The sequence below is a fragment of the Argentina silus genome (genome assembly GCF_951799395.1).
Source record: "Argentina silus genome assembly, chromosome: 3".
Classification (NCBI taxonomy): Eukaryota; Metazoa; Chordata; class Actinopteri; order Argentiniformes; family Argentinidae; genus Argentina; species Argentina silus.
In genome coordinates this window covers 18,846,851-18,870,419 of record NC_139657.1, presented here as the reverse complement: position 1 = coordinate 18,870,419, position 23,569 = coordinate 18,846,851, and the positions used below count along the sequence as shown (strand labels likewise).

The following is a 23,569-nucleotide window of genomic DNA, read 5'->3' as shown; positions in this document are numbered from 1 at the left end:
AAGATGGAAATGTATGTATTATAGCTTTATATACATACAGAAGCCAGTGGTGGGTCCTTCTAGGAGTTAGGGACGGCCACCCCACTGCCTGATATAAAAGACTGATGAGCACGAAATGTATCACCTGTATTAAAACAAGGTGCTGATGATAGACTGAATCTAACTGTTAATGTAGAGGAAGTCGCATTCATATAAATAAAATGTCCCCATAGTCAAGTACTGATAGGAACATCGATCTTCTTCTAATGTCAAGTGACAAGCACAACATATTCCTATAAAAGAAATCTAGTTTAACTCTCAGTTTCTTTTATTAATTCAACTACATGTTTTTTAAAGGATAAATTGTCATTAATCCAGATGCCACAATGAGTTGGTTACATGATTCTATCTAGGTTCTATTCATGACCGAAGTCATCATCAGGAACCCTCAAGAATAAAGTGATGTAAATTTATTTGATTTTAATAAAGGTCAGGTAAATGCTTTTATGATATGTGATGATGACACACACTAGCCTGCACATTCCGATCAAATCCAGTTCCGGTGAAAAATCCACTGCAGTATTTCCTTCGGTCCTTTTATTCCAGCTGGGACACCACAAGGGGCGTGTGCGTAATTCGAGACGGGGAAAAAAGTTCAGAGGTGCAATTTGCAAAGAAGAAAGGCGAACATTATGATTGCGTCAAGTTTAAGGGATTGTAAGGTAAGATGTCAGATACAGTATGAACAATACTGCAAGGTTGTTGTTTTTTTCCTCGTGCAGCAGAAATGTGCTATTAGAAAATGTTAATAATAATAATAATAATAATAATAATAATAATAATAATAATAATAATAATGTAATCATTTTGAACAGGTTATTTTATTTACATATATTGTTGGTGTTAACAGCTGCGGATGCAAATGTTCACTATAGAACACCGCTGTCTGTGTCCGTAAAACAAGAACAATAAATTCCCTAAGAAACTTCGTGGGAAGTCAGACTTATTTTGGTTGTGGAAATAGTTTAAAGATGGTTTGGACAATAGATTTGCTAGGTAGATGAAAGAAAGTGAGAAAGTAGGATGGACCAGTGGTCCAAGAGGTAGCATATAGGCAGATAGATGAGAGAAGGTGAGATAGATAGCTAGATAGATGAAATTAGGGATGTAAAAGGAAAGATCAATAAAATTGATTTCAAAAGTGTGAGCTATACTGAGAAAGTAGTAGTGACTGGCAATAGGAAGAAAGGATGATGGCAGTTGAAAACAAGTGAGATAGTTGGATGGACATATGGATAAAGATAACATATCGTCAGAGGGTAGACTAGATAGATAGATAAGAGCAGGTTATTAAGTAGGATAGATAGATAGACAGACAGACAGGATATATGAGAGAAGGGAAGTATAGATAGTTAGATTGATAGATTGCTTACTGCACTTTGCCCATTCACTCAACTCAATAAACACAGCAGTCGGAGCAACGACTCTCACTTTGGCTAGCAGCCTGTTCTAAACCGACGCGATTATCGGCGTGTGTTTGCTACTAGTTAAAATCAACCGTGCCATCTCAGCTGTCACCACATTACATAAATTGAGCATCGTGTCCTCTCCAAAACATTCTAAAAGCGAATACATTTCTCGATGCCCCCGTTTCCTCCACACATCGAACTGTTATTGACAGCAGGGCCCAGTATTTCAAAAGTTTTTATCTGGATCAGAATGATCCGGATTCAGTGATCGCTTTTTTGTTATTCAGGATCAGATCGATCTGGCTGATTTTCATCTAGTATATTTAAAAAACTATCGGACAGGGTCATTCTAATCCATATACCACTAGATCAAGACCACAGAATTTGGATTTGTTTGTTCTTTGACTAGGCCTCTCTATCTTGTCATCGACAGGGCGAGCTAATGTTTTGTTTTTTTGTGTGTTTTTGCATTAATATTTAACCTTTTGTTTAGCCAAAAAGACGTGAGTGAACTACATAAAGACAGGTAGAACTACATAAGACAAAAAAGACAATGTCACTTGTACTGCAAGTAAATGTATTCACGTATCTGCATAACTCATAATATAACACATTGGATAACTCACACTACATTAAATACTATTAGTATTTAAATACCTGTATTTAAGATGTATATTCTTTCTTCCCAACATCCCTAGTTACATTGCCCTGCATAAGTAATGGGACAGTGAAGCTTCAGTGAAGCTTCAATAGGAGGTTGGCAATTCAACAGCACCGTTTTATTAAAGTTTTATTGTGGGAATTTCTATTCACAGGCTTGGAAGGCAGAGGGTCTTCCGTTGTCCACTTCCAGTAATGAAGCCTGCAAAATGTATGATGCCATAATCACACAGGTACCCTTACTTACTCACTCACTCACACACAAATAAAATCAACTCTACAAATATATCTTAGATGGTATCCAACTAAGACCTGAATACATTCTCCTTTTTCATTTGCGTTTTTTGCATGGTTTTCGTCCAGTATGTAACCTGGCGTAATGACCAGACTCTTGGAGGAGTGGAAGGATGCATCTCTGCAGTCAAGTCAGCTGACCCAGACTTTGGTATGTGACAATATGTGAGACCTTTGGCAAGCAACAGAACAGAGATTTCCTGTGGAAGATGGCATCAGGGTTATCTAAGAGACGATGAGGGAACTAGTTTTTCAAAGCCTTATCAGACTAGAATTTCAGTATCAACTGCCAGTGACAGTCTCAATAGACCCACATAAGGCAATGTTAATGAGGATTCACAGACTAAAGTGTAATGAGCCATAGTGTAATGAGTGAAAGAGGTTGTCCAATCTACAATCAACCATTTCACCTTACCTCCTACACACTTCTGATTTATGGGGTTGATTTCAGACTGGGCTAAAGTGTGTGTCCCTGTTCCCTGCAGTTATGGGTCACGTGATCGGCACTGGGCTGCAGCTGGTGGGGGTGGGGAGTTCTGTGCGTCTGAACGAGCGCCTGGCCAGTGCAGTGAAGACGACCGTGGAACTGGCCCAGACCCAGGACATCACCCCCAGGGAGAGGCTGCACGTGCGGGCCATGGAGCTCTTCTCCAAGGGGTGAGAATAGCCTGTTGGCAGAACCAGCTGGACATGGGACACATGAACAGTGACAATAAAGAATAGATTTAATTTGTACAGAACCTTTAGGCCCCAATTTAATCAATTGCCAATAAAAACAAACCACACTGCAGGTTCACTCATGAATGTTAATGCTGTGTTCAAGGTGTGGAATGTGTTAACTGGCACAACTTATACTGACGAAATGTAAACTGCTTCACTCTGTTGGAAGGTTAAAACAAAGGTTATGGTCTAGTAACATGAGTGAGGTGAGATCCAAATCTTAGGAGATTCAAGATTCTACAAGAGAACACATCTGTTTGGCTCAAAGGAAATCACTGGAATATGGAGGAATATGGAATATGGAGGTCACTCTGCAAAGCAGCCAATACACACACACACACACACACACACACACACACTGCTGTTACTGTTCTAACCTTAGGTCCCCCTGCCTATCTCTCCTCATGACTTAGTCACATGCTTCTGAATCAAAACAGTTCTTTCTTTATAGTGTGTCAGAGGTCGTAGCAATGAAGAAATGTGTCATACCATTAAGTACAGTAACGTAACATCCATTCACCAACAAGAAAACCTCTCTCTTAAGCCATTTATTCTCACAGTTATACAGTACATTGATTTCATTAAATTGTGTTTAGGAATGTAACAGCTGATGTTTCCCGTCAGGAGTTTCCCTGCAGCATGTGATACGTGGGAGGAGATCCTGGTTGAACACCCCACTGACCTGCTGGCTCTGAAGTTTGCCCATGACGGCTTCTTCTATCTGGGCGCTCAGACCCAGATGAGAGACTCTGTGGCCCGCGTGCTGCCTCACTGGAAGCCACATATGCCACTCTATAGGTAGGGACAACACACTCCTGGGCCTCTTTCAGGTTTGTAGAGAATGTTAATTGTCAACTGCGCCCCACCATAAGTAGGGACCGACATTCAGATAGATTCTGGGAACAGACTCCATGGGAACAGACAACAATTTTTAAAATGTGTTTCTCAACTAAGTGCTGCCCCACTTTAGGCAGGGACAACATACAGTAAGACACACAGGGCTTATTCTGTTGTCAACTGTCCCCAGGTTGTCTTGTCTGCATTGTGACATGCAATTGCGTCCTTTCTCCATTGCTACAGCAGGTTGATACAATATGTGGCAATCTTAGTAGCATAGTCAGATCACTCACTGTTTCTTTTCATATGTGTGGAATGGAGGGTCATTCTGTTGAACACAACCTCAAGCCTCACAGGGTTGTATACAGTCTGATAAACAAGAAAAGGAACATATGCACGTCCAGTAAGCTTTAGGCAGACGCTGGAGTTAAATGCATTTTTTATTTTCCTGGTTATTGTCATAGACAATGTTCCCACAGAGAGAGCATATGCCCATATGTTCTGTCCCAGGCAGTGATTACATCTGTATGGTTGTGCGTTAGCGTGATCAACAGTCTCTGGTGGAAGTCACAACAGTCGATTCAAATCTAATGTCTATTGATTTTATACAACAAATGTATGGTTGTTTATAACAATATCTTATCATTCATCCCTAATTGTTTGTCAACTATGGGCTGTGATCCCACAAAATCAATATATGCTTATTATTACACTAAAAGGATTCGACTTGTCGCCTACAAGTCTTGTATTGGTACAGTATATCACTGTTTCTGTACTTGTGCTCTCTATATTTGCCCAACAGCTACCTGAAAGGATTATATGCCTTTGGACTTCTGGAGACACATTTCTACGACCAGGCTGAGAAAACAGCCAAAGAGGTAAGAGATATTCCCTTTTATTTCAATTTGTCTCCAAAAACACATTTCTGCTGTGATTTGTCACCGTGTAATTATGACCTCTGGTGGTGTTGAATTTCCCATGAAGGTCTGGCAATCGAACCACATTCAGAATGCATACGTTTCTGTACAGAGTTTTTCAATTGCTTACAAAGTCAACTCTATGGACTAGCTTGGCAGTGTGCCAACATGAGAGAGTTAGATCTACTGAGGGAACAAACAGGATGCAGTGACTGTTCTACCCTCTTCCCCTGCCCTTTGTAGGGCTTAGTGACTGATCTCCTCTACCTACCTTTCTCCTCCCCTTCTCTCCACAGGGCCTGGCTCTGACCCCAGATGACGCGTGGTGTGTCCACGCCGTAGCCCACGTCCATGAGATGAGGGCCGAGGTGGACAAAAGCCTCAAGTTCATGGAGACAACTGAGAAAGATTGGCAAGTGGGTTTTCACAACTTCCTCAGTCTGTGTTCTGTTCTCTACTTGTATGTTTTCTCACAGTCAGCAGTACATCACCTCAGTGTCAGTGTGCTGTGAAACCATCTATGTGTGGAACGGTATTTAATAAGATATTTCACTTTTCCAGGGATGTGACATGTTGGCCTGTCATAACTATTGGCACTGGGCGCTGAGCTTCACCGAGAAGGTAAGAGATTGTAATGAGCTTCTCCAGCCGAGCACACGGTTGTCAGCAGGACTGTGGAGATACTATTTATGTGATATACACACCTCCCACGGGTTCTTTGAAGTGCTAACTTGATTACAGTTGGAAATGACTTTGTGTTTGTGTCTGTGTCTGTGTAATGGACGTCAACACCCTTCCTCTTTTGTTTTTCATTTTTAATTTAATCTGTTTTTCTCTCTCTCCACAGGGAGAATACGAAGCAGCTCTGAAAATATTTGATAGCCAGGTTTGTGCTCAAGACTCATTTGACCACAGACACAATTTCTGCAGCTCAGGCTTGCCTAGAATCTTAGTAACAGCACTTAGGGGAGACAAGTAAAAGCAATATGGTGTTGTTGTGTTGTGTTGTGAGAGCAGGGGGTAAATGGAGGTGATGTCGTGCCTGGCGCAAATAGAAGACAAATCTGTGTTTGTTCACAACATGACACACTCGTATATGATATCCCTCTGGGAGAATATCTTATCCATCCATGATACAGTGAGTTCCCCCACTGTCTTATGATCGTAACTGTAGCATGACTCAGTCCTCACTGAACACAGTTCAGGCAAAGCGGCATTGCGTTAGAATGATGATATCTGACGTAAGACAATGCTCCCCTAAACATTATTATTATTTATTTGACGGTTGAGTTTAAAAATAAAGTAAAAAGATGAAGACTAAAGCTACACAATGTTCTGGACCCTACTGACACTTGATAATGTATCTTACTTTAGTCTAGTCAGCCCTTAATTTTAACTGTGCACAAAAAAACTGAGCTAACCCTAACTAACCCTAATCCTAACCCTGACTAGACATTTGAACAAGAAAAGACAGACAGTATGAATTTAATTTCTTAAGTAGAACACACGCTAGATAATCTGTACTGTCTGTTTGTGCTCACTGCTCACACATATTTACCTCCTGTATTCCCTGTGTGGAGAGATGTTTTAACATGGTACTCACCCGACCGTGAGGTGAACAGAGTGTGTATTTCCTCCTCAGGTGTCTCAGCGCTGTAGGGGCTCGGGGGCCATGTTGGACATAGTGGACGCCTGCTCTCTGCTCTACAGACTGGAGATGGAGGGTGAGAATCTCACACAGGAGACTATGTCGTTTTTGTTTGTGGAGTTTGAGTAGGTGTGTCTGTGTGTGTGTTCATACAAGTGTTGTCTGTATGATGTCTTTCATGTGACAACTTGTCTGTGTCTGTGTTTGTGTCAGGCGTGTGTGTGAAGGACCGTTGGCGGGAGCTGCAGCAGCTCACCCAGTCCCACACAGATGACCATGTGCTGCTGTTCAATGACCTCCACTTCCTGATGGCGTCACTGGGGGCCAAGGAGGCCGGGATGGCCCAGCGCCTGCTGGAGGGCCTCAAGGAGCGGGCCAAGTGAGCACGGTGCTGCATAGCGCCTCTCCGCCTGCCTTATGCCGTATTACCACGCCCACACAACTGTTGCAACACGGTCAGGGGAACACAAGAGTGGGAGTAACAGGGAGACAGGGAGAAGGCTCTGAGAGCTAGACGAAGCCTCAGAGTGGAGATGGACACACACACACTTGTGCACCCACATACACACATATGTAAACAGACAGTGTCACAGCAGTAAGGGTTCTCCCTCTGTGACTGTGAAAGGCTGGGGCGGCCTACTGTTGGTGTTTCTGTAACGTGTTCTGACAGTCAAACCACAGGCAACCACCACTCTGCATGTTCCTCAGCACAGACCCACTGAAAAGAGACCCATTTAAATCCCATCCACAGAAGATGTCATGTTTTGGAATGTTACATTACATAGAGACATTCAGGAGGGGGCACCTTTGGGGCAAAGCAGATGTTGAGATGTTTGAGAGTAAAAAATCATCTTCTGTACTTTGCGCCATCACTCAGGGTTGATAAGGTTGCCATTATTTAATTTCCAATTCCAATTTGTAAAGCGTGTGTTCAGGAGTATTTAGATAAATAATTACCTCCACTTAATGCATCTTTTAGACCATGTCATACACATTACCTCATGTATCTGAACATTATTGCATGAACTAATTTTTGCTATGATGTAATTTTCTGCTGCTATCTGCGACAGTAGCTAGCAGCCATGGTAAATAATATATGACACAAGTGCACTCTATGATTTAGTATCATGACGCAGCGTTGTATAACTCTAACTAACTAACAGCCAGTGTTTGTATGTTGGATTTATGTATGTTTCTGATTTGTTTTATTTTAAATATGTCCTTTTCATGACGCAAAGCAAATGTCAGTGCAAACAATCTTATCTTATCTTTTTTCTGCCACTTTGCCCTGCCACTCACAAAGTGGCCTTTTTTTCAAATCACATCATCTTGTCTCCTCCCCCCCCCCCCCTGTTCTTTTTGGGGGAAAAAACACCTGCTCTTACATAACTCTGTACACGTCTCTGCAGTGTGGTGAAACCCTACTGCTAGTATTGTACCATCTGGCCATGTATATGCTGTGAAATACAGTTCTTTGTCTAGACACCCAAAGTGCTATGTGGAGGACAGTAATAGTATCTGTTTTTTACATCTAACATCCATGGTAAAAGTATATGACGCAAGGTTTTATACCTCTAACTACCCTTTAGCCTATCAATGTGATGCAAACCCTACTGCCTGCTAAACTCTGACCGTGTATTTGACAGCAGCTCACATGATAGCAGTAATTCATAATCAATGATTGATTGGATTTGATGGTCTATAATGCTCTTCTAGTCCAGTTAGTTTCTAGTCCAAGTTAGTTAGTTGTTACCCACCTTATCCACTACCCATGTGTACCAGTGGTAGTGCAGTAATGGTCTCTGAACCAGTCTTCTCTCCCATGCTGTACCCTGTTTCTCTCTCAGAGACCCAGAACAGAACTACCAGCACCAGCTGGCCGAGGGCCTGGGGCTGCCCATGTGTCAGGCCTTGCTGGAGTACGACGAGGGCAACTACAGCCGCACCGTGGAGCTGCTGCAGCCCATACGCTACCGCATGTCAGAGATAGGGGGCAGTGACGCGCAGGTGAGCCATGCCCTCAGGGCTTAGAAGAGCTCTAGGGGCCAAATCACAAAAGTCTGTCTTTGATTCCTTGCGTCCTCTCTCCTCCCCTCCTTCTCAAAATGAGCTTTAATTTAACATTGAATCTTGGGAGCCACTTTGTACAAGATAAGATGTGTTTCACTGAGCTCGCTGAGCACCATCTGAACACTTATTAGTATTCACTATCTTCTTGGTTCAACACTGAGAATCACCGGGTGTAGAAATACTCAGAGACAGTGGATTCCCAGGACAGGAGTTTGAGAAATCCTGCACTAAGACCATGTCCATCACTCTCCTCTGTTGGGGAAAAGGGAGTGTAAGGCACTAAATCACAAGGTAGTGATAAATCTTTAATTTATCTGTTGGCTGATGGTCCAAAACAATGCCTACAGTATATGTGGGCACAACAACGACCAACACGACAGTGGTAAAGGTGGTCTGTTGTGATAAGGTTTTTGGTCTGGTGTGTCATCCCATTGTGTGATCATTTTCAGAGGGATGTCTTCAATCAACTGCTCATTCATGCGGCCATGAAGTCAGGCGATAAGCATCATCAGAAACTGGCCAGGTAATACAACTTCTGCCCCCCCTTATTTTTCCATTGATGACACAGTGGTAGTGCCAGTGTTACTTCTAATGCTGTGTGATGGGGGGCATGATTGTGAACGGTGACATAGATTCTCTGTCCAGCAAGAATCCTCCTCTGCTCCCTCTCTGCCCTGTTGAGTCATGTTTGCAAACCACACAGGGGGAGTAGAAGAAGAAAGGAGATCTCGCTCAACATTTACTATTGAATATCATCAGTGTTTTTCCAGTCTGGTAAATGTAAAATGTGTAAAAGATAGAAAGAGAGGCGCACACTTTTGCTCCGATGCTAATTATTTCTTTAACTGGAAAATGTCAAATGTGTGCAATGTTAAAGATCGTCGAAAGTCTTCAATGTTACTGAAACGTCTCATGTATCTTATTTAGTATTGATCAACATTGCTATGCTGTTTTAAGAATGTACTGTTGTGTTAGAGCCTTATTGTGCCTTGTGATCTCTTGTCCTCCTCCAGATGTCTGTTGGTGGAGCGTGATGCAGTTAAACCCAACTCTCTCCTCACTGACCGACTGATCCAGAGGGCCCAGAGCCTGCATACCTAGGCTGGGGTCTGGGGATAGAGGGTCCAGCAGACGCAGCATACCTAGGCTAGGGAGAAAGGCCTCATAGCTGGCCTCTACAGGGTCTTGAGTCTAGACCAGGGGCGACAGCAGAGTTTCCCACATATCCAGCTGATGTAGCCTAGGGCTGAAGACCGATATGTCTGTATGCTACAGACCCCAGCACCTGCTACCAGTGCAGCGTTCAGAGTCTTAACCTGTATTCAATCAACATAAACCGATATCATCAACATCTAATCGTAGAGTTTCCAAAATTAATTATGTTTTTTATAATAAAAATGTTACGAACGATTGATATTTTGTTCCTCCCTTGACAAGTAAGAAATTACAAAATTGCCCATTTCATGGACCAAATTTTATTAGCAAACGAACCACATTGAAATATAAATAAATACTTTTCTGAAAAAGAAAAACAATCTTCATGTCAAAATAAATACAAAATCATGTTAAAAACCATATAAATATTGAAATAAATTAACACTTCCAATGAAAGCCTGTTTTGTCATGTATTGCAAACGTACAGTCAGATGGACCGACCACACACTTCCATGCAGTAGGGCAGGACTGTCTATTCTATAGCAGTAAATAAGATGAACTGCTGAAAGTTGTTTCAGTGTAGATTGTCCTTGTCTGAGAATGGAGTAGCTCTATTTCTCTCTGTGTCAGCCTGTCCTCACAACACAGAGCAGATTTCATCCTGGATCTGAGAGATCAGGATCTGGGACAGGACGATGCCTGCAATCTGGGGAAGAACAGACTTTACTCAATGACCTGACACAATTCCCTTATAGACTAATTAAGAGGGTCTCTTGAAAATGGAACAGATTGTCTTTTCTCACGGCACACAGGTACATTCAGTAGCTGAGGGGTTCTGGTCAGAAAGATTTGTCTAATACTTCACTATGTACTGTGGACTAGATTCTACTGTCATGCATATTTTTGAGCTGTTCCATGCAAACATTATACAGAGGGTTTGGAATTAAAATGTACATTTAAATGTAAACCAGCGTGTCTGTATCTGACTTGCGTAAATAGGAGATGTTTGTGTGAGTGTTCCCATCCAGGGTTGTTGTGTGTAGGCCTAAAAATGTAAAGGAAAGGAGGGAGCGAGAAGGAAGGAGGGAGCAACGTCTTCACATCAAAGCCATTGGAATACTAATGCAATTGTTTTGACGTGACTCATGGGTAATTTACACGCTTCCTTCTCTGAGCAAACGTCCGGGACCAAATCAGAGGGATATCAGAGTGCCGCCATTTCATTAGTATACTGAATACACACACACACACACACACACACACACACACTCTCCCTGGGACATGAGAGTCGTGAAACTTTACCAGCAAGTTAAAATGTCATTAGTTTGTAAAACTAATAATCAAAGCTATTACTGGCATCTGACTAATGTTTGTCTCACACTCAGGCTATGATCACAGGCTTAGATTGTTTGTATCATGTGGTGACATATTACTAGCTACCTCAGTGGAGCTTTAACCTGTTTCTCCTGTCTTTGAGTAGAACAACACAGTAGCCAGTTTCTAGACAGTAGACAGTAAATTAAATCAATCATGTAATTATAGAAAGCGCCTGTGTTATTGAGTTGGGTAAATCTAAATCTAAGCCTGTGTTACTGTACAGACAGAACCATAATTACTGTATGGCCCCTGTGTTTGTGTGTGTGTATGCATGTGTGCATGTGTGCATGGTTACCTGAGGCAGGGCGAGGCCCAGGGCCAAGGCTCCAACCAGCAGCAGGTGAGACTCGATCCACATGACTGCCCTGTCTGCACAGCCCACTGGGTAGATGGACTTAGTGGCCTCCAGGTAGTTCTGGGTCTGGACTCCGAAGCCACACATGGTGTTGACCACAACCTGCACCGTGACAGGATAACATTTAGGTGAAAGCCCTGTGCAGTGAAAGCTCCTATGTACAGAAGTGCAGCACCTCTCCAAGGTGCTGATTGGAGCAGTCAAGCAGTCTGTCGGCACGCCACTCGTCTCCTACACATGCATATGGCTTGTTAAGAGTCTGGCATGAGAGAACAATGCCCCGCTGACTCCAAACAAGGAGAGATCTCAACACATCTGCTATTTTTACATCTCTAATTACATTTGATTGATTTAATCTACCGCAATTGCCATGTAGTTACAGCATATGAACAGCAGGTTGCAGCTCTACCTTGGCTTTCTTCGTGTTTAACTAATTGGATCTCTGGAGAACAGAAACAAAGGTCACGGTAATCTATTTTTATTCCGAGTGTTGATGTGTGATCAATATATCAATGCATTGCCTGTAGATATCCATGTTATGGTTTGTTTTCAGTTTCTGCAATAAGTGAGTCTGTAATGTCAGTGTAATCATAGTTATGAGTGTATGTATTTGTATCTGTACAGTATCAGTGTGTGTGTGTGTGTGTGTGTGTGTGTGTGTGTGTGTGTGTGTGTGTGTGTGTGTGTGTGTGTGTGTGTCTTTTGGAGGCACCCACCTCTCCTGGTATGGGGGTGCAGCAGGAGTATGGAACAGCACAGCGCTCGGTACTGGGGTTCCCCTGTGTGCAGTTGAAGTATAGATTCCAAGACCAGTCTGTGTAGTTATTCCACCCGCAGCACTTGAACTAAGGCAGCTCAGCAGAGTGGTAGAGAGAGTCGAGAGAGAGGTATAATTAGAAACATACGTAGTACATTCTTTGCTCTGAGCTCTTCCCTGGAGGGAGCAGATCCACGTGTGCCAGCATGTACAGATTGAGAAGGAACCATGGAACATGCTGCTCATGGCCTCTCATGTGGAAACTGGCCTAAAGCTGCCATCACATACATATGGCATACTGTGCATCAGACCCTATGATCTCTGGCCATTTTGAGGTTTCCCTGGTTAAGTGCTCTGACACGTTTGATCAACCTCCCTCTGTGATCAGCTCCAGCCATTTGTGGGATGTGGTTAGTAAATAGCATGTCTCCTGTAGGCTACAATAAGTGGAATAGATTACCTCTTTCTGAATGTAGTCCATTAAATTCTGCAGATCCAGATCGTCCCTATAGTGCACTATGGCTTTCTTTACAAACTTCCCCAGGGCATCCCGTGTCTGTGGTTACATAGAGAAGACGGAAGGTTTTTACATTGAGTTATGGCTCATTCTGTATGTAATGGGGAGTATGTATGTATGTATGTATGTATGTATGTAAATCAGGGTTGTTTGCATATTATGTGAATAGCCCCTGGGATGACCGCTTTTGTCTTTGCAGCTGGGACCCTTCCCTGTGAGCACGATATGGTATGACGGCTGTATTAACGTATGTTAATGAGCACTATGCTCCCCCAGGAGAGATTCCACTCCCCTGCTGTCTCACATACACACCCACACACACACACACACACACACACACACACACACACACACAAGCGTGCCACCGCAATGTCATTAGCGGCAAACTTTCCTTGAAGGGATCTGTTGAAATGGAACATTTGGTTCCACTTTGAAGTGCCGCAGCATTTGAATCATTTAGCGGGAAGGATGCTGGGAGCGATGTTAAACTGCTCTGTTTAGCAGCAGGCAGTGTGAACGCTGACAGACAGACAGCACGGGGAGCGGGTAGGCACTTAGTATGAACTAGGCCAGAGGTTCCCATACTTGGGGTCCCCATGTGGGCCCTTTAGAATACACTTGGACATCTTATTATATGTTGACATAGCCTGTAATGAAGTTGTCTGGGTCACAGGAAATGACTGATGTCATTAAGGCACTAGGTAGTAGGTAAAAGGTAGTAGGTAAAAGGCACAGTAATAGGCACACTACCTGGTCTGAGTAGAAGAAGCCTAGGACTGCAATGGCCAGCTGAGTAAGGAAGACCAGAGTCAGACTGAAGGAGAACTGGAGAGGAAGAGAGCAGACACATAAAGCACAAACACTGGGGGTATGGAGGGACAGGTAAGGCATGGCATTACAGTTGTGTAGGTGAACACACACAGACAGGTATTCTCTGTTTCTGAGACAGGCACAGGGAAATGATGCCCATAACTGCTGTTCTAGTAGGCATCCTTCCAATCCAAACCTTCATCAAGAAGGAGGTAAAGGTCACCATGCAAAGAGCACCATCTACCCATGGTACATGTGAAGGGAAGTTGGTTTGATTGACGGGAAGGAGGAGAATACAACATCAGCAACCTCATCAATAGATTTGGACCTCTTGGTATAATGGCCTGGAGTTGGACTGGGTGATGCTGGGTACAGGGTTCGAATCTCACTCACATTACCCTCTGACTTCATTGCACAATGAAAGTATGTCTTACTGTCTTCAGGAGGCGGATGTTCTCTCGAAGAGCTCCAATGCAGCCACAGAAGGTGATGAAGAACATGACCACGCCCACCACGATCAGGATGATCGCAGGGTCGATCAGGAACGTGTCTCTGACCGTGTCTGCAAGAGACAAACACAGACGTCTCTGTGACCAACCAGCTATGGAACTGTGACATCTGCAGCTGCAGCACTATGCTAATTGATTTTCAGTTTTGCAATGAGATCGAAAAGCAGAAACGAAACAGGATGAGTAAACCATCGCATGAAATTGTGATTTAAAAAGTCAATTTTCAATCTGGAAAATGTATTTAATATTTTCAGAGGCAGCTCAGAATTATTGGCTTAGAATGTGCAAAATGTGTCAGAAAGGGCCCCTACCTGTTGCTTTCTGAACCTTTGCATATACCCCTATAGCAACAATCAGCAACGAGAAGACCTGAAAGAGACCAATAAATCAGATATGCATTGAATCTGCCTACAATAGTAAAGCAGGAACATAAAACTGAAATATTTTGGTTGTTGTTAAAAGGCAATGATTCTAGTGGTATTTTGAGTGTAGGACTGTAGTGTTTTTTTTCTTTTTTTCTTCATGGTATTGCACTTCCAGACATAATGCTCTAGGCTGTTTTGTCAGGTTACACATCCATGGCCCTTCAGCCCATCAATATTTCTCTCTCCTTTTTTTACATGAAAGGATTGTCTGAGTTGTTTTAAGCTTTTGTTGAGTTGGGTTCCATCCTGGCAGAGCTCATCTTAGACAGGAGATGTGATTATTGCTCCATGTCTTTCTTGTGTTGTTTCCCTTCTTAAGGGAGGTCTACTGTGCCCACCGGGCAGAGAGAGTATCGACTGCCTCTGACTGCCCTGCTCTGGGAGCTGGAGTCTAGTCTTTACAGAGGACAATGTGTTCACTGCCTGAAGCACAGAGATGATGAGGGCTTTAAACACGAGAGCTGCCTTCCAGGCAATAAAGAAGACTAGGCTAACAATCCAAAAGTTGCACTGTAATAAAATAACAATACCAAACAAGTTCTGTTTTTTTGCTACGTGTTACATCCAATTGAAAACATCTATGCAAGGATGTGTAGATAGATAGACCAGGCTGAGATATCAACACCATATAACTGAAATGTGAGTGGTTAGAGATAATCTTGGTTATTACATTGTCAAGATTGATTTCCCCTACATGACTGTTTGTCTCACCTTGAATGCTCATCTGCATGGTTTGTCTCTATTCACGGCTTCCTGATCATGATGGCTGATGTGTGTGTGTGTGTGTGTGTGTGTGTGTGTTCTGTGGGGAGCTTTCTTTCAGGTGTGACATCTCTGTGACAGTGATAGGACTAGCTTCTAAGTGATGCCATCCATTCAACCACACAGAGAAGTTAGTTTTGATTGACATTTTGATCATCAGAGGTTAAAGAAAGCCTTTGGAGGAGGAGGATGGTATATGACAAGATTGCTATTACTTGCTTACTATTGTATATGACAAGATTGTTGTTGTTGTTGTGTTCTTGTGTGTATGTCCTATTGTATATGACAAGGTTGTTGTTGTGTTCTTGTGTGTATGTCCTATTGTATATGACAAGGTTGTTGTTGTGTTCTTGTGTGTATGTCCTATTGTATATGACATGGTTGTTGTTGTTGTTGTGTTCTTGTGTGTATGTCCTATTGAATGCTCCCTATGGCTGAGATGCTGCGACTATACCTCCAAACAAGCACCTTTAATGCGACAGAACACTTGCTTTGCTTTCAAGGTCTTCAAATCAATACTGTAATTTCTATTGAACCTCCTACAGTGCAATGAGGCAGTGAGGCATAGCCTACACACTGGCTGGCCGGATCGTGCTCTGCTCTGAGGGGATTGGAATTGTATGTGTGTGTGTGCTGGGAATAAGGGACCCTCTGTGAAAGTATTCCAGTTATGTTTTCAGGCTTTTGAAAATGAGAATCAGTCTTCTATCCTGGTGGATTGTGTGGGGGTGGCCAAAGCCAGCAAGCCAGGGGGACTGGGGTACTGACTGGGACAAAAGGCTGGTGGATTAGGTGCTGCACAGCCCAGCTCAGGGCCTGTCTGAGATAAACAAACACAGCCACAGTCATGTTGGTCTGGCTGCCACAGGTCGCCTCACTGGTCGCCTCAGTCATGCACTGGCTACAAACTGGGAATCTGTCTACGCTAATACTACACTACGCTATGCTATACTACACTATACTACACTACGCTATGCTATACTACACTATACTACACTACGCTATGCTATACTACACTATACTACACTACGCTATGCTATACTACACTATACTACACTACGCTATGCTATACTACACTATACTACACTACACTATGCTATACTACACTATACTACACTATACTACACTATGCTATACTACACTACGCTATACTACACTATACTACACTACACTACACTATACTACACTACACTATGCTATACTACGCTAATACTACACTACACTATGCTATACTAAACTATACTACACTACACTATGCTATACTACACTATACTACACTACACTATGCTATACTACACTATACTACACTATACTACACTACGCTATGCTATACTACGCTAATACTACACTACACTATGCTATGCTATACTACACTATACTACACTACTCATTTCTCCACTCTTTTCCTGCAGATATGCAGAAAAAGAGTAGCAGATATGTAGCAGATATGTTGTATACTTCAAGGACCCCCAGACAGAAGATGCTGCTGGCTGCACTCGAGGCCAAACCACGTCAATGACACGGAATGAGCGGAAGAGAACGTCTGGAACATCTCCCGTTCAATGTCTGTTCTATGACATCATTTATGAGTCCTATCCTTTCTCGTCTCGTTCCTAGCTTTCTGCTGTCTGCTTTCCCCCCCATACAACAGTACCAAGCCCTGGCTGTCCTTCAGTTGCATGGCCAAACACTCACAATAACAACATGGCATGGTCATGTGGGATTTAGGACAGCCATTCACAGCCACAGTTCATCTGCCTTATAGACCAAACCACAATGCGCTCAAAAGAAGTACAAATATTCTCACTGTGATCATCAAGCTTAAAATATGTACACAATGTATATTGAACACATACAATGTTGGCCAGCCTATAACTTATATACTTTACAGTTTGTATGATAGAAGATTCAACAATCTACAGTAGTTTTCAGTTAACGCCCCTGCTGAAACTATTGGGAGATATTGATTTTGTAACAGTGCAATTTTCATGAGGCAACACTGTAATGATACCTATAATATCCTCCACCACCACCACCACCACAACAACAACAAGTGTCATATTGATGTATTGTTGATTTGAATGTCTAAATATTACAGTTGTGAATCATCACATTCCTAATACTGGGGGCGTTTCCTGCTGTTTTGAGCTCAGGAAAGTATCTACATTTACATCCTACCATCTTTTATTCATGAGTTTCTTTGGGGGTTCATGAGGTTTTTGCTTGAGAGCATCTATCTCTGTTTTTGGAAGAAGTACACTCATACACATTCAGTACACTGGGGCTCAGTGCTCACTGTGGCTTACAGTACAGTATGCTATTAGAGGACCTAACCAGAGCAGAGCAGCTCCACTTACCCAGAATAGAAAGCTGAAGAAGAACAGGAAATATCTAATCCAAGGGTTGATGAAGGAGAAGGTCTCTGCTCGGTTTAGATTCAATTTCCTGTCCATGGTTTGTTTTTTAAGGGTTTTCTACGCTCCAAAAAATTAAATAGCTACAGACAGAACTCCAAAACAACCCCCAAAAGAGCACAAGCCCAACCCCAGTCAGTGATATTTTGTCACTATGCAAATCCGCTGCTGTGTAAAGTTTGCGGCGGGCCGCTGCCTAAAAAGGGGAGGGGAGGTGGCGGGCAGCAGCTGTGACGCTACCCTGCCATGCTAGTAAGCACCAGAACGGTCCTGCAACCCCACGAATCAGGTTACACAAAAAATATCTCTGGCCTCAGTGCCGCTGAATGGCCCATGAGCTTTGGGGTATTGTCAGAATGTCAATACCCCACAGGCTCTCTCTCTCTCTCTCAGTAAAGGATCACAGGGGAAAACTAGAGACTACAGTACAACAAGAGTAACATCTTGTAACAACCAAGACTATTTGATACATTGAATGTCTGTAGTGATAGTAGAAGCCTATACTACACTACACTGCAGTGTCAGTTTACATGTTGCACTAAATAAAGTGGTCCTCAACATGAGAGAGTGTGGATTTAACCTAAAAAACAACCCCATAGTATGTGCTCTCTCTACTCCTATGGGACGTTGGTTGAGACTATGGACAGGAAAAGTAAGTGAGCTCGTCTAGCAGTCCACTACACTCCCAGGCTGCTGCAATAATGGTCCCTCCATCCACTGTGTATTACCACTGATAGGCTAGAGGATGTTGATGTACCGTTACCCAAGGTGGAACAAAAGACAACCATGTTTTTTCACATACCGAAGGTCTCCCATATATGAAATGGACATTTCCTATTGACATTGTTTCTACTCCCTACATTCGGTTAGGCAATAGCAAGTCTATCAAAGGCTCTTGTCTGAATAATCTCACCTTGCTGATCAATACGAACAGAATAATTGTAATCTATTTTGCTTGGCTTGTCTTGTTCTGATGGCACACATTTGGCCACATTTCGAGCCAATCAGACAGCTCCGAATTTCAGTGTAGTCTGAGCCTTTTGCTTGAATTTTCAGCCAATCAGAAGGCTTGACATTTCGGGCAATCAGATGGCTCAAATTTTTGGCCAATCAGAGGGCTTGAAATGTCGGCCAGAGGGTTCGAAATTTCGGCCAATTGGACGGCTCGAATTTTTGGCCAATCAGACAACTCAAATGTTCGGCCAACCACACGGCTCGAAATTTCGGCCAATCAGATGGCTCGAATTTTCGGCCAATCAGATGGCTCGAATTTTCGGTCAATCAGACGGCTTGAAATTTCGGCCAATCACACGGCTGGCTCGAAATTTAAAAAAATAAATAAAATTAAAATAATAATTATCCAGCCCTCTGATTGGCTGTAATTAGGTGGCGACTTTTTACAATAGAGGATGGTGTATAGTTTGATGCAGCAAAGGGTTGAGGAGTGTAAATGTCATCATTTCCTTTAGAAGTTAGAAACCTCTCATAGAACTCATAGAAAGGGCATGAATGGAAGCATACTAGACCTGCCTGTAAATTCTCAACCCTAAATACTACAAGCCTCTTCTTAAAGTAGGTCATCTTAGCTGTATCTCTGGTATGTTATTTTCAATAACAATCCAAACGCTCAATCCAGCCAGAGAGCTGTTATTTTGCTGCAGTGTAAGGACAAATGTTGTTTTCCTATTGAGGTGATTTTCTCTTATATAAGTTGATATGCAAAGACAAAGGTCTTAAAATCTGAAAATACTAAATTTTCAGTTTCCCATTTACCGCCATTGACTTCTGATTTGAAGTACATGTTACAAAGAGCAGCCTCCCAGTCTATGCAGTCTATCCTCCCAGTCTTTTCTATCTTTCCTGGAAAGACAGTGTAGCACAATATAAGCCCTAAACTCTGCAGGGTCATCCTATCTCTCTAAACATATAAATAAATAAATAAATTCATATTTCAGTAACCTCCCATTTTAGCTGTTCCAATCTCATATATATCTTTATGACAATTAGAGATCAAATCACCATATCCTCCACTTAAATTAATCCCCCCCAAGTAGACTGATAGTACGGGTTTATGAAGCACAAAGACCACCTGTGAACCTTGGTCTTTCACCCATTTGAATTAACACACTGTCTAAATAGATTTCATGTGCTAAACCGACCAGCGGCATTCTGGACCCCGTTCTTACCTTTTTACCTTAAGGAGTTTCTTCCAGCCCTTCCAAAACTTCTAATTTACAATTATTGGAAAAAGTTGTTGCTCAACAGCTCACCTCAACTCTTAATAATTAGATTAGATTAGATTAGATTAGATTCAACTTTATTGTCATTGTGCAGAGTACAAGTACAGAGACAACGAAATGCAGTTAGCGTCTAACCAGAAGTGCAAAAAAGCAGAAAGTGCAATGAACAGTATATACAGGTAGTGCAGTATATGAGCAGTATAGTAGTGCAGTATAGTACAAGTAGTGCAGTGTAAGCAGTATATGAATTAGCAGTGGCATTATAAGCAGAATAAATAGGTTGCAGTATGAACAGTGTAGCAGCATATGAGCTGTATAGGCAATGCAATCTAGCAGTATATATGTATTAACAGTAGCATTAGGGTAGATAGCAGAATAAATATAATATGGAATGCTGTATGAACAGTATAAACAGGTATGTACAGTATGTACAGATATGTGCGGTGTATTAACAGTAGTATTAAAGAAAATATAGGAATATGTACATTATGAACAGTATAGACAGATTATGAACAGTATAGACAGATATGTACAGAAGAGCAGTGGTATGGAGTAAGAGCAGGTTGTACAAGTGTGAATACTGTAAGAGTAGTGCAATTGTCCGGGGGGGGGGGGAGGGGTTGGTAGGTTGTCACCTAGGTGCAGGGTTCGAGTTCAGTAGGGTGACAGCCGCAGGGAAGAAGCTACCTCTGAACCTGCTGTTGGCTATCGATGAGAGCCTACAATCAACTAAGCACAGACTTAATCAAAGTGGTACTTAATGATAGTCTTCTGAGAGCAACTCTGTCTATATCCTTGTGCTCCTTGACTTGAGTGTGCTGTTTGATTCAGTTGATCACCACATTCTATTTCAGACCAGAGAAAGATGTGGGAATCCTTGAGTCTGGTTTGCAGAAAAATCTGCTTTTACCAAATTGTTCACATGGGTAGTGAAACTTCAGATTACTGCGCAATCCTCCATACTTTTCCTTTTGGATTTAATGATGGAATCATTCATGACAATTATCTATGGAGTCTTATTCCTCCTTTATGTGTGGTAAATGCCTATTTTTGTTTGGTGATACAGTATCCATACAACAACGATTATTAATGATCATGGACAGTAAATAAATCACATTTCCACTGATTACTCTTGGTACATAGTAATGTGGCCCCAACACCTCTTTTCCAGGACGGGAGCATTGTCATGTTCATTCAGTGGGCTTTAATCGTTTATTGAGGTGTGAAAGATGAGTGATTTCAGACAGGTTTCAGCGCATAATCAAGTACCCAAAAGTGGTATAAAAATTACCCGAAGGTCATACTTAAGTGAAAGTATAGATATCTTGCTAAAACAAATGACTTGAGTAAGGTATGTAGGTTTCAAATACTGTACATAGGCTTCAAATGGGAGACCTAAAAGATGTGAATAAACATGGTTGGGTTTTGTTCTACCTCGAGTAGGGGTATCTCAAAAACCAAAGCCTTTTTTGAGGTTTGTCCATAGCCTATGAGCCTCAGAGTGCCTGCGGGAGTACAGCACACTAGAGCCTATCCCTGTCCAGAAGCAACCCCCACTCCCTACTCCCTCGCCACATGTGTACATCTGACAGGATTTAATAGGTGTAAGTAAAATGAATAGGCTAGGGGTAATTTTCACCATCTGATTCTCTTAGATCTACCAACGTTTCTAGGGAGTAGAGGCTGATGGCTGTTTCTGGACAGGGCCTCTGCCATTCCATCACCTCCAGGAAATGAGGGAAGAGAATAGATAAATGTGATTAATCCTTCTCAAAGGATCGGATAGTACTGGACTGTCTTTATCTCTGTCTGCTCCATAAGCTCATATGCATCATTTGTTTGAAGGCTTGAGTGTTTGAGTGTCTCAACCACTGCATGTCTTTGTCCAGTTATGCTTGACAAGCTTTCAATTGAGCCTGTGGTTTAATTATTCTCAAATGTGTACGCATCATTGAAGCATAGAGATTCTATGTCAAATGACAGTGTTTCAGATTTTCAGGGTTATCGGGAGGAATTTTAAAAGCAAAGTACTGTAGCACAACTACAGGATATAAGAGTCATCTTCTTATTAGATCTATTAAATCCAGTTGCTCCCAAACATTTGCAAGCGACATGCTCCCTCCAATGGACAGAAGATAATTATTACAATGATTTACATTTTAGATGTTTACTTTCTCAGTCATTGAAAGTCGGCATAATCAATTTTTTTTGCCTAATCTTATAATTTCTTGTGATAGATTTGAAACTGATTGTGACAATCATATCATATTTCTCAAGCCAATTTTTTTTTTTTTTTTTTTTTTTACTAAATTCACATTCCTAATTGCTATTTATTTCATACGTGAGAAACAATTAAAACGTGTATTCTTTAATTTTCTGAGACGTTAATGTTCATGAACTTCATTGAACTTTAGGCAGGTGCACTCTTTCTGATAGGTTGGTAATTCACATGTGCGGGGGTAGAGAGCCTCAGACATGACATGTTGCGCCATCTGCTATGTCTATATATCATTATAATATATAATATCTAGCAGACGAGTTGTTCCCCAGCAACATTTGTGCGACTTTTTGGTTGCAAGTGCATTACATTTTGCAAGCATATTCTCCCCGCGATCTCCTGCCTCCCTGGATTAACTAACCAGATGCAAACCCTGAGCTAATCGGCAAATCAGTTCGTTCGGTAGCAATTGAATCCATGTTCAGAGAAATTCCATCGCTATTCGTTTGTGGCTCTGGAAAAAGACTTTCTAACCTTGAGATATCCCCCTTACCTGTAGGATGGTAAGTACTGCAGATAGAGCATGGATGCGTAGCGATGGTGGTTTGGAACCAATCTCCCTGAAAAAGTACTGTAGTCTTGCCTGAGACTTGAAGACATGCATAAACTCTCAAGAGTTAATGGCTTAATTTAGTTTAGTGGGCTAGGGTGCATGTCTTCCACGTGGGATACTGTACCTAAATCGAACCCTGGTTGGTCACAGACATGTCCTGTAACAGTGTGGTAAAATGACGATTTAGCAGCAGCAAGCTGCAGGAACAAACAAAATGAAAGGATTTTTATTTGGGTTAATGAAATGCTTTAGACTTTCTGTTGAAGTGGAAGGAAATCAAGGTATGCAGGAAAATCAAACAGAAAATTCTCATTGATTCACCATTGATTCTATTCACTTTATTTCAGTACATATTACTAATACAAAATAATCTGTACAAAGGCTAAAATAGGTATTTCTTGCATAGAAGGAACAGTGAACAGTAAAGAAAGCCTGAATGGAATGGCACAATAAAACCAACTCACTATCACACAGGAGGGTAACAGGGTTAACCAAGGGAAGAAAACTCAGTACAAAAATAATCATGTGCTCACACCAAGCAGTAAAAATACTAGACAAAATGGCCAACCTTAGTGGTCTCATCGTCTCTAGAAATCTACTTCTCATCGACCAATCTCTTCTCAGACTATAACTGTCATTAGCATCGTTACCATTGTAATTTCACTGAACAACCTGTCCCTCAGGTTTCGTTATCTTGACACGAGCACATTACAGGGAAGATGCTGCTCTCTCTCCTTCCTATCATGTAACCTGGGACTAGTAGGGACACTGCTTAACTCTGCCGTTACTGCCAAATTTTTTACCACAGACCAAAACGATGTTA

General features: G+C 42.0%; 2 protein-coding genes across 2 annotated transcripts; one reads left to right on the top strand and one right to left on the bottom strand.

Moving 5' to 3' along the window:
- Window positions 1-629: 629 nt before the first annotated feature.
- ttc38 (tetratricopeptide repeat domain 38) lies at window positions 630-10,161 on the top strand. The gene is made up of 14 exons (XM_083666021.1): window positions 630-701; window positions 2,264-2,341; window positions 2,472-2,553; window positions 2,888-3,059; window positions 3,747-3,920; window positions 4,762-4,837; window positions 5,173-5,292; window positions 5,438-5,497; window positions 5,724-5,762; window positions 6,519-6,600; window positions 6,738-6,903; window positions 8,372-8,531; window positions 9,044-9,117; window positions 9,608-10,161. Exons 1-14 carry the CDS (start codon window positions 672-674, stop codon window positions 9,693-9,695), a joined length of 1,401 nt encoding a protein of 466 aa, XP_083522147.1. The 5' UTR covers window positions 630-671; the 3' UTR covers window positions 9,696-10,161.
- Window positions 10,162-10,280: 119 nt separating this feature from the next.
- tspan33b (tetraspanin 33b) lies at window positions 10,281-17,714 on the bottom strand (the record flags this gene model as incomplete). Its single annotated transcript, XM_083666022.1, has 8 exons — window positions 10,281-10,455; window positions 11,422-11,583; window positions 12,198-12,326; window positions 12,699-12,794; window positions 13,506-13,580; window positions 14,000-14,127; window positions 14,386-14,443; window positions 17,619-17,714. 8 exons carry the CDS (start codon window positions 17,712-17,714, stop codon window positions 10,387-10,389), a joined length of 813 nt encoding a protein of 270 aa, XP_083522148.1. The 3' UTR covers window positions 10,281-10,386.
- Between the last annotated feature and the right edge of the window lie 5,855 nt (window positions 17,715-23,569).

Bases quoted from the DNA above. Each gene is read 5' to 3' on its own strand.
- ttc38 (XM_083666021.1), top strand. From the start codon at position 672: ATGATTGCGTCAAGTTTAAGGGATTGTAAG. The intron at 2,342-2,471 runs GTACCCTTACTT...GTTTTCGTCCAG, and splicing joins ATGATGCCATAATCACACAG to TATGTAACCTGGCGTAATGA. The intron at 4,838-5,172 runs GTAAGAGATATT...TTCTCTCCACAG, and splicing joins CTGAGAAAACAGCCAAAGAG to GGCCTGGCTCTGACCCCAGA.